At 40.8% G+C, this 19,535-nt stretch overlaps 1 protein-coding gene across 3 annotated transcripts in view; it reads right to left on the bottom strand.

Moving 5' to 3' along the window:
• The window catches only part of SLIT3 (slit guidance ligand 3), a 718,940-nt gene that overhangs the window by 632,996 nt on the left and 66,409 nt on the right, over positions 1-19,535 (bottom strand). For all 3 annotated transcript variants that reach the window (XM_086362269.1, XM_086362271.1, XM_086362270.1), the window contains exon 3: positions 18,544-18,615. In XM_086362269.1, the coding sequence (XP_086218395.1) occupies positions 18,544-18,615 (72 nt within the window). The remainder of the gene's footprint in view (positions 1-18,543; positions 18,616-19,535) is intronic.

The following is a 19,535-nucleotide window of genomic DNA, read 5'->3' as shown; positions in this document are numbered from 1 at the left end:
AGATTTCAATTAAGAGCCATGCACTTAAAGTTCGATCTTACACACCTGTCTCCAAACTCTGTTTTTAAAATAATTTTTGAAGTGTAATATATTTCTAGGGAAGTGCACAAATCAAAACCGTGTGGCCTGAAGCATTTTCACCATGTGAAGAGCTCCATAAAACCTCTACCCAGATCTAGAAACAGAGGATGATATACTTCAGAAACCCCCTAAAGTCTCCTTCCATTTACAACCCTTCAAGGATAAATACTTGGAGAAGGCAATGGCACCCCACTCCAGTACTCTTGCCTGGAAAATCCTATGGATGGAGGAGGCTGGTGGGCTGCAGTCCATGGGATCGCTAAGGGTTGGACCCGATTGAGCGACTTCACTTTGACTTTTCACTTTCATGCATTGGAGAAGGAAATGGCAACCCACTCCAGTGTTCTTACCTGGAGAATCCCAGGGACGGGGGAGCCTGGTGGGCTGCCGTCTATGGGGTCGCACAGAGTTGGACACGACTGAAGTGACTTAGCAGCAGCAGCAACGATAAATACTACAGCAATTTTTAATACCATAGATTGCTTTTGCCTGTCTTGAAGAATACATAAATGGAATCAAGTAATATCTACTACGTTCTGCCTTTGTCACTCATTCCGTTTCTGAGCTTTTCCATGTGGTCCCACGTAGCAGTCTTTTTCTGTGCTGTTTCCATTCTCCATCAGTCTATCTGATGGTATGACCGTATCTCAGTTGATTTTTTTTTTCTCATGTGGGTGAGCTTTTGGTTTGTTTCCAGTCCGGGGCTACTACAAATAGTCCTGCTATGAATATTCCTATGTACGTCTTTTTGTGGGATGTAAATCCAGGAGTGGGACTGCTGGGTCATGGGGTATGTGTATCTTCTGCTGGAGCTGCCAAAGAGTTTTCTGGAGTAACTGCATCGAGTCCCACAGCAGTATATGACGGATGCAGGCTGTTTCACGTCATTCTAAGTGTTCCTACACCATTCTGCTGAGTGTGTGACGTACATCACTGTGCTTTATCTTCCATTTCTCTGAAGATTGATGACACATTGGGCATTTTTTCATATGACCACTGGTCATTCAGACATCATCTTTTTTTGAAGCACCTGTTTGAAACTCTTAACCACTTTTCTACAGTCATTTTTCCTTTTCTTGCCGGTTTGCAGAAATTCTTTACATATTCTCAATGTAAGTTTTGTCAGTTACATGCACTGTCAATCTTTAACCACTCTGACATGTCTTTTTCACTCAACTAGTGAGGTGTTTTGATGAATAAAAGTTATGTATTGTAATGTAGTCCAAGTTATCTACTTTTTTCTTGTAAATTTAGTGCATTCTGTATCCTGCTTAAGAAGTACCACAGCCATGAAGACAGCCTACATTACATTCTACAAGTGTTATTATATGATTTTACCTTTCACGTATAACTGATTTTTGTGAATGTTATGAGCTAGAGGGCAAGACAATTTGCTTTCCATATCCAACTAATCTATCACAATTTATTAGCTCATCCATTCCAAGCGGCTCCACAGTCCCATCTTTGTTACAAAGCAAGTACCTTCTGTTCCTGGGTCTTCGATCTGTCTTGGCTCTCCTCGGCCAACTGCATTTTCATATAAACTTTAGAATCATTTTCACAGTTTCCACAACAACATGTTAGCAATGGAACTGCCCTAAATCTATATATCAATTGGGAGAGAACTGTCATCCCTGAGATATTGAGTTTTCCAATCTGTGAACATAATGTATTGCTCTATAAATTTGAGTCATCTTTCATTTTTTCCAGTAATGTTTGCTATTTTCAGTGTTAAGGCCTCACACATCTTTCATTAGATTTATTCCTGGGCAGTTGATATTTTTTGATGTTGCTATATACATTACTTTAAAAATTTCCTCATTATTTGTTGTTGGTATATAGACGTTACACTGATTTTTGGTACACTGATATTGTGTCTAGTGACCTGAGGAATTCACTTAGGAATCCTGATAGTCTATCTGTAGATTATTTTGCATTTTCTATGTATTTAATCATGTCATTGATATTTTTCTATTCTAATCCTTATACCTACCTATTCTTTCTCTTTTCATCCACCTTTCCTCCTTCTTCTTTTTGGATTTCCAATACAATGTTAAATGGGAGTCATGACAAAAGATGTCTCTCAGAAGGAATGCTTTAAATAGTTCACAATTAACTATGATGCTTGATTTAGGATTTTTTTTAAAAGAAATTCCATTTTATTCTTATTATTCTAAATACTTTAAAATCATGAATTGGTGTTGAATTTCATTAAATACTTCCTTCTGTATCTACGGAGATGAAATGACTTTTTTCATCTACTCTGTTAATGGGATGAAATACATTGCTGTTTCTGAACTAACAGAAATTTACCTCTTGTTCGTGTTACAGCCGCACGCATGTCAACAGGGACTCGGAATTCTTTCACTTTGTGTCTCTGCCTCCTTCAAGTTCTTGGAGTCCTGTCAATTTAGCCAGAATAGAGGAAGAGGGCCAGGATGCAGGGTCACAGAGAGCAGAGCACTTCCACTCTGATTCCATGGAATTCCAAGCTGCAGAGACAAGTCTCCACTTAACTTCGAGGAGTTTGGGAAGTACAGATGTATCTGTCCTTATGCCAACACCTCTCCAGTTTTTCGGTTGTATGAAACCTGCTCTCTGGGAGATTTCTTAAGAAGGGCTCCATGAAAAACACAATGTCTGAGTTCCTAAATGCTCACAACAGTTTTCCTGTAGTCATTACTTTTGAATATATGTAGGGCTATGGTTCACATTTTACAAAATTTCTGCTTCACAGTTTATTTCCTTAAAAATTATTCAACTGTATTCTGGCTTTGGTGTCAAAAATATACTAGCAATCTGATTTTCGTTTCCATTATAAGTATCTAATTAATTGAATGCTTAAAGATTTTTTTCCTATATACCCTGAGACAGCTATGATTCAAAAAAACACACATACCCCAATGTTCATTGCAGCACTATTTACAATAGCTAGGACATGGAAGCAACCTAGATGTCCATTGACAGATGAATGGATAAAAAAGAGGTGGCACATATATGTAATGGAATATTACTCACCCATAAAAAGGGACAAATTTGAGTCAGTTGAAGTGAGGTGGATGAACCTAGAGCCTGTTATAGAGAGTGAAGTAAGTCAGAAAGAGAAAAATATCATATATTAACACATATATATGGAGTCTAGAAAAAAATGGTACTTTTTTCTACAAAAAAAAGAAAAAAATCTATTTACATGGCAGGAATAAAGACACAGACATAGAGAACAGACTTTTAGGCACAGTGTTGGAGGGAGAGGGTGGGACGAATTGAGAGCGTGGTAATGACATATGTGCACTACCATGTGTGAAACAGACAGCTAGTGAAAGCCACTGGGGAGCGCGGCGCAGGGGGCGCGGCGCAGTGATCACCCAGAGGGGTGGGTGGGGCGGCAGCGGGACGAGTCTTGGGAGGGCGGGGATACATGTATACTTATGGTTGATTCTAGGCGTTGTACGGCAGAAACCAACACGGCATTGTAAAGCAATCATCCTCCAACCAAAAACAGATTTTTTTAAAAATAAAATATAATGAATGCAGAAGATACAAAATAGTTTTATTAGTTTTAAACTATATTTAGTTTATATGTAAAGTATAGTTTTAAACCTGCAGGGACTATTTTCCAGGCATTTGGTTTCCTTTCAGTATGTACCTTCAAATCATCTTTTATTTCAAAAAAATGTTAATTACTATTAGTTTTATTTTGTTCCATTGCTTTAGTTTTCTTCCTCAGAGGTTCATATTGTAAGTGTATTAGAACGTCTTTGACTGACTTCTGTATTTATTACTGTTCCTTAAATCCTTTTTACTTTCCTATTTGTTTCTTATTGATTTTAAAAAATACTTCTTTACATTTTCCTTTTCTCTTAAAGTATTATCCATTACATGTATCTTCTCTTGAATTCCATGTAGGTGAGTACTGTTCAGTCGCTCAGTTGTGTCCGACTCTCTGCGACCCCATGGACTGCAGCACGCTAGGCTTCTCTGACCTTCAACATCTGCATGAATGGATTTTTGGTGTAAAACAGTAAGATTTATTTTCCTCATGAATCTGTAATTCAAGCAGGGTTTGGCCTAGTCAACTTAAAAGAAAATAATAAATGTTTTATATTAGAACAGATTTAGGTTTATCTGGTGGCTCAGACAGCAAAAAATCTGCCTCCAGTGCAAGAGACCTGGGTTCAATCCCTGGGTCAGGAAGATCCCCTGGAGAAGGGAATGGCTACCCACTCCAGTATTCTTGCCTGGAGAACTCTATGATCAGAGGAGCCTGGTGGGCTACAGTCCATGGGGTCAGACACAACTGAGTGACTAACATCTTCAGTTTTTTCAAAAGTTGAGAAGGTAGTACAGAGCAATTTCATATACCTCATTTCTAGTTTCCTCTATTATTGACATCTTACATTCCTATAGTACATTGGACAAAACAAACTTATACCGATACATTATTATTAACTAAAGTCAATACTTCATTAAGGGTCCCTTGGTTTCCACTTCTGTGGCTTTTCTTGCTTAGGATGCCATCCAGGTAGCCTCCATGACATTTAGTCGTGTACTCATCAGTGCCTTTGGCTGTGAAAGTTCCTGACTTCTTTTTGATGACCTTGACAGCATTGTATTCACATGTTTTAGAATAGCCCCCAAGTGAGATTTGTCTCCTGTTTTTCTCATTAGACTGGAGTGATGGGTTTCTGAGATGAAAATCACAGATGTAAACTGCTATTTTTATTATATCATATCAAAGACACATACTATCAACATGACATCACTTTTGATATGGACCTCAATCACCTTGCTAAGGGAGTATGCCATATTTCTCACTATAAAATTACTATTCCCCACCCCTGTCTTCTCATACTTTTTTGAAGGAAGTCACTGTGGAAAGCCCACACTTAAGAAGTGAAGAGTTACACTCCACCTCCTTGAGGGCAGAAAACCTACATAAATTACTTAGAATTCTTCTGTGTGGGCAATCTCTCCTCATATGTTTATTTATCCAATCATTTATCTATATTACTATGAACTCATGGATATTTATTTTATACTTTGGTTATAATCTAATGCTAATTTATTTTATTGGTCAGATTACCCATACTTCCTGTCCATCTGTATCAGCTGAAAGTATCTATCAACATATTAGGTTAAACATTTGTTCACACTGATGTCTCCAATTCTAATCCGTTACTACATGGATCATTACAGCCTTCCCCATTGCTTGTCTATAAACACTCATTTCAACAGTGAGAAACCTGCCCCACCATCCCTTGTTTAATTCCAACATACATGTGTCAACCACAAATTGGCACTTGCCCTGGGTGCTTGCCATCTCCCTCTACAAGGATTAAATTATGTGCTGCTGCAGCTGCTGACCTTCAGCAACCCAATAAGGAGTTCAGGGTGGAGAGCAGAAATAAGGCACTCTGTGCTCAGAGAAAAACTGGCAGAACAGGTCTTCAAACAGTTAGGTATGCTCAGGAGCTGATTATATGAGCCCAATTCTTGTATCTCTCCTTCATGGTGATGACTGTTTCTCATGACTAGCAGAAGCTCCATGAGACCAGGAGAAACCTTCTAAAAAATAAATGTGCTTGATTGCATGTATTCCCCCTTTACCGAAATCACATATATACTGTCCTTCCCCCCATCTCTTTGGAGTAATTTCTCAGAGCCATCTGAGGTGCTATCCCCCGCACTGCAGTCCTCATATTGCCCCAAATAAAACTTAACTCATGACTCTCACATTATGCATTTTTAAAGTCAACACATTTTTTGTAATGATTCCAGAATTGTTCACCCATACACCTGTGGGAAATAACTCTGTTGACTAGGGTACAGTTCTTGTGTGCTATTTTTTTTTTCTTTTTACTGTAGTCTCACAGAGTCCACTCATTTCAAATCTACTTGCTGTTGTTCAGTGCTAAGCCATGTCCCACTCTTTGTGAGCCCATGAACTGCAGTGCACCAGGCTTCCCTGTCCTTCTCTGTCTTCCAGAGTTTGTTCAAACTCATGTCCATTGAGTCAGTGAGGCCATTCAACCATCTCATCTTCTGTTGCCCCCTTTTCCTGCCTTCAATCTTTCCCAGCATCAGAGTATTTTCCAGTGAGTCAGCTCTTCCCATCAGGTGGCCAAAATACTGGAGCTTCAGCAATAGTCCTTCCAGTGAATATTCAGGATTTATTTCTTTTAGGATTGACTGGTCCTTAGAAAAGGCAGAGGAACTACAGATCAAATTGCCAACATCTGTTGGATCATAGAAAAAGTAAGGGAATTAAAAAAAGAAAAGTGTACTTCTGCTTCATTGACTATGCGAAAGCCTTTGTGTAGATCACAATAAACTGAGGAAAATCTATTTGTGTCAGCACCTTCTCCCCCATCACATTCAGTGAGGTTGATTTACACGTTCATCACAGTGTGCACCCTACCATGGGATCCTCCAGTTTCCTAAGTGATATTTTTAATTTGCACGCATTAAGGTTCACTCATTTGTTTACATTTATTTGGCTCTGCTGGGTCTTAGTTGTGACGTGGTATGCGGGATCTTCGATCTTCATCGTAGCACGTAAGAACTTTAATTACAGCATGGCAACTCTTAGTTGCAGCATGTGGAATCTAGTTCCCCGACTAGGGATTGAACCCAGGCCCCCTGCATTGGGAAAAGAAGTCTTAGCCACTGGACCACCAGGGAAGGCCCATGGTTCACTCTCTGTGCTCTCAAATTCTATGGGTTTTGATCAATGCCTGTGTCGTGCATCCACCATCTCAGGATCACACAGCATAGTTTCCCCATCCGCAGCCTCCACTCTCCCATGCTTCACCTATTCGACCCTCCACCCTCTCCTTAAGCCCCTAGCAACCACTGATACAGACTGCAAGATACAGTTCTGTTTAACTTTTTAAGAAATTGCTAAACTGTCCTCCAAAGTGACTGTACCATTCTGCTTTACCACCAGTAATACACAAGAGTCTCTTGTGCACTAATCAGTAGTGTCAGTTTTCAGTATTGTGGCCATTCTAGTAGGTGTGCAATGGTACCTTATTGTCTAATTTGCATTACCCCAATGAAAAATGAATGTTCAGGATGTTTTTACTGCTTATTTTCCATCTGCATATCTTTGGTATAGTGGCTCTTCAAATCTTTTGCTCAGTCTTTCTTGTTGGTGGGTAGGAGTGTGTTTTCTTACTGCTGAGTTTTGAAAGTTCTTTGTATATTCTGTATGTTGTTGTTGTTGTTGTTTAATTGCTAAGTCATGTCCAACTCTTTGGTACCCAATGGACTGTAGCCTACCAGGCTCCTCTGTCCATGGAATTCTCCAGGCAATAATATTGGAGTGGGTTGCCATGTCCTCCTCAGAGGATCTTCCTAACCCAGGGATCAAACCCACAGGAGATCCTGTGGCTCTTGCATTGGCAGGCAGAATTTCGACCACTTAGCCACCAGGGAAGCTCTTTATATTCTGTATACAAGTCCTTTATTAGATACATGCTTTGCAAAAATTTTCTCCCAGTCTGTGATTCATCTCTTCATTTTTGTAATAATTCTTTCTCAGAGCAGAAGTTTTTAATTTTAAAAATGTTCAACTGATCAATCTTTTTCTTACATGTATCATATTGAAAAATTCATCCTCAAACCCAAGTCATGCAGATATTTTCTCTCGTGTCTTCTTCTAGAAGTTATATGATTCTACATTTAGGTCTCTGATCCATTTTGAATTAATGTTGCGTAAGATATAAGGTTTCTGTCTATGTTCTGTTTTCTGCATATCAACATCGAATTGTCCCAGCACCATTTGTTGAAAAGACTATTTTTTCCTCCTGTCTTTGCACCTTTGTCAAAAATCATCTATTTTTGAATGGGTCTATTTCTTGGCTATGTATTCTGTTCCATTAATTTATACATCTCATATTTCACAAGTACCATGCTGTCTTGATTAGTGAAGCTTTATAGTAACTCTTGAAATTGGATAGTGTAATTCTTCTAAGTTTGTTCTTCTTCAGTACTGGCAGTATTTACTTTGAAATGACTTATTTTATTTCTAAATCGTTTCTTGAGTTCATTGCCCTTCTTTTCAAATCCTACTCTAATCATCTAAGTTTTAAAAGTTCAGATTTATGTTGTTCTTTTACAGTTTATAAGATCTTAAATTTGTGTAGCTAGTTTTGAACTATTTCCTATTATAGTTTTCATCTGTTTTGTGGGTACCTCTTTCTCGCATGTTTTCACTGTTTCTAGAGAGATTATTATGTTTCTTATTCTTCATTTTTCTTATAAAAATTTTTGTATGAGCTTCAATCATAATCCTCTTGGTTGCATACTCCTTACATGAAAGAAGTTCCCTGTAGTTTTATGAGGGAGGGGTGGGAAGTGATAGCTTTTTAGCTTTAAGAGTCTAGAGACTTCATTTTTGGGTTTTTTGGTTGCTGTTTTTTTTTTTGTTTGTTTTGTGTGTATGTGTTTTTTGTTTTTGTTTGTTTTTGTTTTGTTAAACTAATGAAAAACATGGCCTTATATTTTCTAAGATCTGCCTCTTCTGGTGATTTCTAACACTTTCATCACAAAGGTCTCTCTTCATTTCTGCTATTGCTCCTGTTCTGACTGACTACTCACAAAAGCTTCTTATCAACGTTAGGCCCTTCTTTGGAAAAGAGCCTTGTTTTTATTAGTTTGAAGAGTTTTTAGGACCCAGAATACTCCAAGTACTATCAGTCATTATCACATTGTGATTCCTTTGTACTTATCATGAATTGGATTTAATCAAACTTCCTTCTAAATTGGCAACTTTTCTCAGTTTGATCTGGAAAAGGTCAGTTTTCATTCCAATCCCTAAGAAAGGCAATGCCAAAGAATGTTGAAACTACCGCACAATTGCACTCATCTCACACGCTAGTAAAGTAATGCTGAAAATTCTCCGAGCCAGGCTTCAACAATACATGAACTGTGAACTTCCAGATGTTCAAGCTGGTTAAAGAAAAGGCAGAGGAACCAGAGATCAAATTGCCAACATCTGCTGGATCATGGAAAAAGCAAGAGAGTTCCAGAAAAACATCTATTTCTGCTTTATTGACTATGCCAAAGCCTTTGACTGTGTGGATCACAACACACTGTCGAAAATTCTTATAGAGATGGGTCTGGTAAGACCACCTGACCTGCCTCTTGAGAAATCTGTATGCAGGTCAGGAAGCAACAGTTAGAACTGGACATGGAACAATGGACTGTTTCCAAATAGCAAAAGTACTACGTCAAGGCTGTATATTGTCACCCTGCTTATTCAACTTCTATGCAGAGTACATCATGAGAAATGCTGGACTGGAGGAAGCACAAGCTGGAATCAAGATTGCTGGGAGAAGTATCAATAACCTCAGATATGCAGATGACACCACCCTTATGGCAGAAAGTGAAGAAGAACTAAAGAGCCTCTTGATGAAAGTGAAAGAGGAGAGTGAAAACGTTGGCTTAAAGCTCAACATTTAGAAAACAAAGATCATGGCATCTGGTCCCATCATTTCATGGGAAATAGATGGGGAAACAGAGGAAACAGTGGCAGACTTTATTTCTGGGGGCTCCAAAATCACTAGATGGTGACTGCAGCCATGCAATTAAAAGACACTTACTCCTTGGAAGGAAAGTTATGACCAACCTAGACAGCGTATTAAATAGCAGAGACATTACTTTGTCAACAAAGATCCATCTAGTCAGGCTCTGGTTTTTCCAGTAGTCATGTATGGATGTGAGATTTGGACTATAAAGAAAGCTGAGTGCCGAAGGATTGATGCTTTTGAACTCTGGTGTTGGAGAAAACTCTTGAGAGTGCCTTGGACTGCAAGGAGATCCAACCAGTCCATCCTAAAGGAAATCAGTCCTGACTGTTCATTGGAAGGACTGATGTTGAAGCTGGAAACCCCAATACTTTGGCCACCTGATGCAAAGAACTGACTCCTTGGAAAAGACCCTGACTTATTTGAAAAGACCCTGATGATGGGAAAGATTGTAGGTGAGAGGAGAAGGGAACGACAGAGGATGAGATGGTTGGATGGCATCACCAACTCAATGGACTTGAGTTTGAGTAAACTCCAGGAGTTGGTGATGGACAGGGAGGCCTGGCGTGCTGCAGTCCATGGGGTCACAAAGAGTCAGACACGATTGAGCGACTGAACTGAACTGAACTTAGTTTGATCACTGTGTTTTCCAGGGAGTATGTATTGGTAATTTTAGGAATCTCCTGTTCTCAAGTTCTTCTTTCTACTTTCTCCCACACAGCTGAGACAACACAACAGTATTGGGTACTGAAACACACACCTAGGGAAGTGGGTGTTTACTGGGATATTTTGTCAACAAGTTTTATTGTAGATGTTGTCTGTGTGTCTTTGCTTTTGTTATCCTAGTTGTTCAGCATGTTTTGAAGGGAGGAATGTTCAAATGTTTAACTAACCTTGCCTTCCTTGAATAAGCCAAACTTGGCTATAATATATCCTTTTTGGGTATTGCCAAATTCATTTCACTAATATTTTGTTAGGAAATTCAGATAAATACTCATGAAATATGCTGTATGCAATCCATACTTTTATATTTTCTCTTGAAATGCTTTGTTGGGTTTTGCTATAAAGGTTATGCTCTCCAAATGACTAAAGTTGATTTTCTTTATAAAATGGGTTTATGTTAAATTGATACTATTTATTTCTTAAAACTTTGGTACAATTTACTGATGAAGCCATGTGAGCTTAGACAGTTCTTAGGGAAATATTTAGATTAAATTAAGGGCTTATTTCATTTAATTTAAATTAAAGGTTTATTTCATTTAAATTAAAGGTTTAATTAGATTTTCAGTCCAATTCAGTTCAGTCGGTCAGTCATGTCTGACTCTTTGAGACCCCATGAATCACAGCACGCCAGGCCTCCCTGTCCATCACCAACTCCCGGAGTTCACTCAAACTCTCGTCCTTCGAGTCGGTGATGCCATCTAGCCATCTCATCCTCTGTCGTCCCCTTCTCCTTCTGCCCCCAATCCCTCCCAGCATCAGAGTCTTTTCCAATGAGGCAACTCTTCTCATGAGGTGGCCAAAGTACTGGAGTTTCAGCTTCAGCATCAGTCCTTCCAAAGAATACCCAGGGCTGATCTCCTTTAGAATGGACTGGTTGGATCTCCTTGTGGTAGGGTTATGTATATTTTCTACTTCTTGTTTTAGTTTTTAATTTCACTTAATCTCTAAAATCCTTGAAATAAAGTTCTTCAAAATTTGCTCTATCATTTTAATCTTTGAAAATCTGTACTCATGTCCCTCATTTTACCCTGCATATCAGTAATTTAGTCTTCCTTCTGTTTTGCTTTCTAATAAGCCTTGTTGGTTTTTATCATTTTTTCAGGAATGAAAGGCTGCTTTTTAAGGCTTTCTGCGCCACACGCCCCTGCGTCACACGCCTCTGCGCCACACGCCCCTGCGCCACACGCCCCTGCGTCACACGCCCCTGCGCCACACGCCTCTGCGTCACACGCCTCTGCTATCGCTCATTTTCTCCCTTCTGCTTTCTCCAGCTCCTTGTGTGCTCACAGCACTCAGTCATGTCCGACTCTTTGTGACCCCGTGGACTGTGGCCCACCAGGCTTCTCCGTCCATGGAATTTTCTAGGCAAGAATACTGGAGTGGTTTGCCATTTCCTATTCCAGGGCATCTTCCCAACCCAGGGATCAAACCTGTGTCTCTCTGCATCCTGCATTGGCAGGCAGATTCTTTACCACAGGGAAAGGGAGATGCTCCTTACATCTTAATAAAGGTATTTTAATAAAGATTTTAATCTTACTTCATTTTAAATAGGTACTATACATAAATCAAATAATATACTTAAAGGCTATACATTTTCCTCTAGGCATGACTTTGGCTGCAATCCATACTTTGTGATATACTGGATGTTTATTAACATTCTAAAAAATATATCTTCCAATGTCCATCGAAATGTTTTTTGACTCACAGATTATTTACAGGAATATCATTCAGTTTCTAAATATTTTGAAAATTTCTACTTACTGTTTTTTTGTTGTTGTTGATTTCTGTATTTCTACTGTGGTCAGAGAAAATGCTCCTTATGATTTTATACTTTGATAATTGTTGAGATCTGCTTTCCAGACCAGTATTTCATAAAAGTTCTACACGAACCTGAATAAATGGTTATTCTACACTTCCTGGTTGCATTGTTCTCTTTGTTTCAAGTAGGTCAGGTTTATAAACCTTGTATTTAAAATATTCTATACTGTTACTAACAATTTTCTCTGCCTGTTCATCAATTAAAGGACCTTATCTTAAATGATTAGAAACTTGTCTCTTTATCCATTTAGTTTTGTCAATATTTGTTTTCTGTATTTTCAGAATATGGATTTAATATACACTATACATGGAACAGGAGAAGGCAGTGGCACCCCATTCCAGTACTCTTGCCTGGAAAATCCATGGATGGAGGAGCCTGGAAGGCTGCAGTCCATGGAGTCGCGAAGAGTTGGACACGACTGAGCGACTTCACTTTCACTTTTCACTTCATGCATTGGAGAAGGAAATGGCAACCCACTCCAGTGTTCTTGCCTGGAGAATCCCAGGGACGGGGGAGCCTGGTGGGCTGCCGTCTGTGGGGTCGCACAGAGTTGGACACGACTGAAGCAACTTAGCACTTAGCATATATGGAACAACAGAGTGGTTCAAAACTGGGAAAAGAGTACATCAAGGCTGTATATTGTCACCCTGCTTATTTAACTTATATGCAGAGTACATTATGCGAAATGCCGGGCTGGATGAAGCACAGCTAGAATCAAGATTGCCAGGAGAAATATCAATAACCTCAGACAAGGCAGAAAGCAAAGAGAAACTAAAGAGCCTCTTGATGAAGGTGAAAGAGGAGAGTGAAAAATTTGGCTTAAAACTCAACATTTATAAAACTAAGATCATGGCATGCAGTCCCATCACTTCATGGCAAATAGATGGGGGAAAAAGCGGAAACAGTGACAGATGTTATTTTCCTGGACTCCAAAATCACTGTGGATGGTGACTGCAGTCACAAAATTAAAAGACGCTTGCTCCTTGAAAGAAAAGTTATGACCAACCTGCTGCTGCTGCTGCTAAATCGCTTCAATCGTGTCCGACTCTGTGCGACCCCATAGATGGCAGCCCACCAGACTCTGCCGTCCCTGGGATTCTGCAGGCAAGAACACTGGAATGGGTTGCCATTTCCTTCTCTAATGCATGAAAGTGAAAAGTGAAAGTGAAGTCACTCAGTCGTGTCTGACTCTTCAGGACCCCATGGACTGCAACCTACCAGGCTCCTCCATCCATGGGATTTTCTAGGCAAGAGTACTGGAGTGGGTTGCCATTACCTTCTCCGGACCAACCTAGACAGCATATTAAAATGCAGAGACATCACTTTACCTACCAAGGTCTATATAGTCAAAGCTATGGCTTTTCTAGTAGTCAGGTATGGATGTGAGAGTTAGACCACAAAGAAGGCTGAGCACCAAAGAATGGATGCTTTCGAACTGTGGTGCTGGAGAAGACTCTTAAGAGTCTCTTGGACAGCAAGATCAAACCATTCCATCCTAAAGGAAATCAGTCCTGAATATTCATTGGAAGGACTGATGCTGGACCTGCAACACTTTGGCCACCTGATGCAAAGAGCCAACTTATTGGGAAAGATCCTGATGCTGGGAAAGACTGACAGCAAGAGGAGAACAAGGTGATAGATGATGAGGTGGTTGGATGGCCTCACTAACTCACTGGGCATGAGGTTGAGCAAACTCCTGGAAATAGTAAAGGACAGGGAAGTCCGGCTTGCTATATAGTTCACGGGGTCGCAAAGAAGTGGAACACAACTTAGAGAGTGACAACCACTCACACACACATGCATACTACACGTAACAGTATGTCCAGTGCAGGTCTGCTGCGCCTTCCTGATTGATTCACTCCTTTATCATTATGAAACATCCCTCTTTACCTCCATTCATGTTTCTTGTTGTGAAGTTCATTTCATCTGTGTTAACTTAGCCACCTCAGCCTTCTACTGGTTAGTGTCCTCACAGGGTCATTGTCTATCCTTTCACTTTCACTTTTCTCTCTCTTTTTGCCTAATGTTCCTCTTTTAGAAGAATCACATAATTATTGTTTTCTTTTAATCCATCCTGACAATCTGTGTCTTTTAAAGTATTAATCATTGTCATACAAAATAATCATGATATATTTGTATTTAAATACATCATCTTAATATTTGTTTTCTTTGTCTCATTTTATTCTGTGTCCCTTTTTCTTTCCCTTTATCCCTTATTTGAATTAGCAACATTTTTTGGTATCATTTCTCCCCCTACTAAGTTATATTTTTTTAACTATCCTTTTTAATAGCTATCTTACAGATTATAATATGCATCCTTCATTTAATAAAGCAATAAACATCAGCACCACTATCACTTTCTGCATAATTCAAAGATCTTCAAACACTTAAACACCATTGACCTTCCCAATTTTTGTACTACTTTTTCTACCCTAAGCTTCTTCTAACGTAGAACAGTCAAATCCCATCTCCTTCATAACACTGACTTTTTGAACAGATCAGGGCAGTTATCTTGTAGAATGTTCACAGGATTTACTTGTTTTCTCCTGGGTTTATTTAAAAACTTGCTCCCCTATCCTGTATACTTCCTCAAAATCAGAAGCAAGCTCTAGCTATTAGATTTAGAATAAGCATATTTAGTCAATGCTTTGAATTTTATATTTTTTCACATCAGGAATGTGATCATTCTAACCTCGTAATGTTATATGGATTAAATGAGATGGCCTATATCATTACTAAAATGGCATCTGATGCATAACAGGGAAAGAAGAGAGATTCTCAACCTCAGCAGTAACAACATTTTGGGCTGGGTAATTCTTTGTTCTGGGAGCTGTTCTATACATTGTAGGTTGTTCAGCAGAACTCCTGACTTCTAGTCATTATATGTTGTCAGCATCCTGCAGTTGTAATAAGGAAGGACGTCTCCAGACATCACCAGGGGTCCTCTGGCAGGAAAAACTGGTCCCAGTTCAAAACCACTGTATTTGATGAGTAAGCACTACAAGTGTTTACTATTAGTATCATGCTTTGCACAAGGCTTTGAGAGTAACAGTTAGATGGAATGCAATTCCTCATTCAACATACTCATAGTTTTGGGGATAGACAATCAGGCAAATAAGAAATTGAAATATGGCATAAAGGCTATGATACGGGCCAACATGTGTAGTCATGAGGGAAGGAGCACCTCACTGAATCTGGGCAAGGGTCTTCATGGAGAAAGAGAGAATTCCTCTCCGCAGAGACCTGAAGGATAGAATTCTCTCCCTTTTCCCCATAATCCCTGAAAGAGATGACACCAATAATGACCATCTCAAATGAAAATAAACATTACAAAAATGTTACAATTTTCAGCCTCCTTTTTAGAGTATGATCCATAAAGATTATTCTACTATGAAATACAGAGACAGAGGTAAATTAAGCCAGCAGTTGGGAAGATCCCCTGGAGAAGGGAATGGAAATCCACTTCAGTGGATTCCAAGTATTCTTGCAGGAAAATCCCACGGACACCAGAAGAGCCTGGTGGGCTACAGCCCATTAGGTCACAAAGAGTCGGACATGACTGAGCAACGAACACTTGACTTTCACTTCCTTTCAAAGACTAGGGATGCGATGGCACAAGCAGCCATCTGCCTCTTTCGTTATTAACAGCAAATACACTGGGGGCAGACTGGACATCCCAAACCCAATCATCACTAGTCAAGACGCACTAGCCATCTCTCTCTCTCTCTTTCTCACACACACACACACACACACCCCGATGCTGAAAGGCCTTCAGTAAGGGAGCCTGTCCAGCTGTGCATACTAGTCCAGCTGCCTCTACTTCCACTCTTCCCCTTGACCAAGTGTTTTTCCACTCACTTGCAACAGAAGTCAGAGATGATCTGCTGTTCGCTAAGCCTGTTTCTCCTACTTACAGCACGTATAGCTCAACAGTTTTCTCAGCCTCCCCTGTGGCCATGTGGCTGAGTTTCAACCCAAGGCATCTAACAGCAGAAGTAATATGTAGTCTTTCCAGTTCTTTCCCATGTAAACCTCCCACTCGCAGTCCTCCCTACTGTTTTCCCGTCCAGTGGCTTGATGCAGACAAATAATGGTACCTCAGAAGCCAAGATTTAGAAATGGCAGAGTGGAGAAGCAGAAGGAGTCCTTGTCTCGAAGTCTCCCCTTGGAGGAGCAAAGCCCAGCAACCAGGAATGCCCACACTGGGTTTGCTATGAATGAGAAGTAAACTTCCACCCTGTAAAGCTGTGAAATTTGAGTGTTTATCTAGTACAACAGCTAGATGACCTTCCTAATACAGCAGAGGAGAGAAACAGCCAGGCTTACCCTACAACTGGAATCCTCTTAGTCCCCCAGACATGCAAGATATTTCAGCCATACTCACCAAGCCAAAGAAAAGTGCCTTTTTCTAGACTATTCCACCGATATTCCCCAGAGTTCAGTGGGTATGTGAGAGGCTGTTTGCAGGGCCATTGCTAAAGATCACACTTCATCTCATGTCTGCAGCACAGAAATATGAAAGGAGGTGGGCTTTGATGTCAGACAGATGTGGCTTTGAATCTTGGCTCCCTCTCGCAATTCTTTGGCTTCATCGCCCTCAGCCTCTGTTTCTTCATCTACACAATGAGGGTAATCACACCTCACAGGAATTTTGTGGGGATACAATAACAGATAGTATGTAATGTACTGGCCCAATTCCCAGAGTGTCCAAAGTACTCTATTAGTTCCTTCCCAGCAACCATGAAATTAATGAATTGGGAATTTATTTACACTTCTAATCAGAAGAATAAGCAAGAAGTGGCCTCAGGACAAAGGATTTTGTATTTATTCATCCATATAAACGTTGAGTACTTCATACAAAGGAAGCAAGTTCAACAAATATTTTATTTTTTTCCTTGGTCTAAATAAGGAGAAGAGTTAAAGTTTTAAGAAATGAAGCCCTGGTGGCTACGACAGTAGAGAATTTGTCTGGAATGCAGGAGACCTGCGTTTGATCCCTGGGTCAGGAAGATGCCCTGGAGAAGGGAATGGCAACTCACTCCAGTATTCTTGCCAGGAGAATTCCATGGACAGAAGAGGTGGTGAGCTACAGTCCATGGGGTCACAAAGAGTTGGACACAACTGAGCGACTAACACTGTCACTGTCAAAGGTATAAACAGTGGCAACATTCTTTTTTTTTTTTTTAATCTATTTTCCCTTGTAAGAAATTAATGTCCTATTTTCAAACCAACAACAGTGGAACATATGTTGACCTTTGACCTGGAAGGAAAACAATGAATGAGACAGTTCATACCACAGAGTGGGGAGTAAGGATTTTGCTGGGTAATGTCCCTTCCCTTCCTCAGGTCACCCCACATAGAATGACTCCAAGGGAAAAGAAGGCAAATCACAAAGCTAACCAGTTGTTGGCAGGCCCATCGCTAGAGACAAGACAGGTAAATTGGGAACATCCTTCCAGGTAAGTTGGAGGAGCAGTGAGCTGCTACAGCCTCGCCCCCTGAATGAAGGAGGCTGAAATATCAGGTCAACCGGGATACAGAAGGAAGCGTAGAAAGAGCCACCCACCAGCTCGACTGAGTGCTCTTGGGGACAATCCCCTCTCCAACGGCACAAAGCAAATATCCAGATGCTATGAGCTGCCAGATGTGATTAACCAAGGAAAGGTGAGGCTGCCCACTCAACTATCTGAGGAGACTCCTCATCATGGTGACCCAAGAGTTTTCTGCAAAAGCATTAACAGAACAAATGGAGGCTCCATCCATCTCCCATCTCCACTCCCTTTCATTCTCTCCCTCTGACAGAGTCAGAACAGTGGGCTATTTTTAAACCACTGGCAACACAATCTCTCCTGGAAGTATGGGGGCTTCCTGACATGGGCTGATGCTCCCTCAGAGGAGGCGCAGTCCCACCCCGCCTGTCCGTCTTCTCCCAGGTTAGTGGGACAGAGAGGCCTGAAAGACAGGGCCTGAGGAGGGAGCCTGCCCCCCCTGCACAGGAATAGGGAGCATCTGATGCTGGTTTCCACGGCAGGGATAACCAACTGTGGTTATCCCACACATATATTCAACAAACTTCTTCACCCACTAGAGGGAAGGCTGAGGCTTGGGCAGGAACCAGCCCCACGCACAGCTACCCAGAGACAGCTCAAGGCCGGGAGGCAGAAAAACAAGCTCCAGATGCCAATTCTAGCATCTTTTAAAGAAAAAAAAGATTAAGTGGATCTCAGTGTCTCTTTAACAGGCATCCAATATGCTCTAAATATAATAGCAAACATTTTATTAAACATTGGAGCGTCTTCTTTTTTTTTTTTTTTTTCCTTAGAGAGGCCACAATGAAGCCAATTTACAAACAAATAAGGCTTTTCAAGAAAGGGGGCTGTGTGTACTTACAATCGCTCCAGCTGCTTCAGATCCTGGAAGGCACCTCTCTCGATGACGCTGACCTGGTTGTCTTCCAGATGCCTAGAACCAAAGAGGTAGCATTGGTCAAGGAAGAACGAGGCTCACGGATTCTCGTACAAGGCTTAGGGCCATGTGGGCATGGTCACTCAGCCCCTCCCGTGACCCTCTGATGCCCACCCCTCCCCCGCAGCCGGGATCAGTCTGGTGGGACAAGATACTTTACATCCCAGCTTGGTGCCACGGTAACCAGGGTTTCGCCGCCTGCACACTTCTACCTGACAGATTGGTTTCCATGCCTCTATTTTAAGAATGTTCTCAGCAAATGTCCTCCCCTCTCTAAGCACTGCAGGATGTTATACAGAAAAAGAAGAGGTAAAAGCTGCTTCTTATAAAAAAAAAAAAGCCACACATATATTCAGCATCTCTTCCCTCGGAGCTCCCTCCTCCGAAGATTCAAAAATACTTCATTGAAAGGGCTTTCTCTGCTCACTTCGTCTCTGGGTCACCTCGAAGAAAGGCTGAAGCTACCGTTGGGTGTGCCTCCCTGTGCCAGGAAGTCCACCTGCCCCGGGCCCGTCTGCTCCCAACGTGAAGGCGATGGTCACAAAAGCTAGGTCTCCCCAGTCACGAACTCTACCCATCTCCAAAGCCCTTCAAGCAGATGATTAAAAGTTTGATTCATGCATGTGGCATATCCTGAGAATTGAATATACAATGAAACATTTGTTCCCCTAAACTTAAAAAAAAAAAAAAAGCAGCTTAAAATGAATTAGCTGAACAGTAGGGAAGAGAAGAGATGAGGCTGCAGTTTCCATCCACAGCTGCCCCTGGTGGTCGAATGGGACTTCGCCAGGATGCAATTGTGGCTGAAGATGTTTCTTTGGAAGGTGAGAGATTTCAAAGGGCTGTATGTTCCTCTGGATGAGGCAGAAGGAGAGGCGCCCTGAGGCACCTGAAGGAGAAGCAGAAGGAAGGAAGAA

The sequence above is a fragment of the Bos grunniens genome, chromosome 20 (assembly GCF_055505025.1).
Source record: "Bos grunniens cultivar Pamir isolate PY7600 chromosome 20, Bosgru_T2T1.0, whole genome shotgun sequence".
Taxonomy (NCBI): domain Eukaryota; kingdom Metazoa; phylum Chordata; class Mammalia; order Artiodactyla; family Bovidae; genus Bos; species Bos grunniens.
This window is presented reverse-complemented; position numbering and strand designations above follow the sequence as displayed.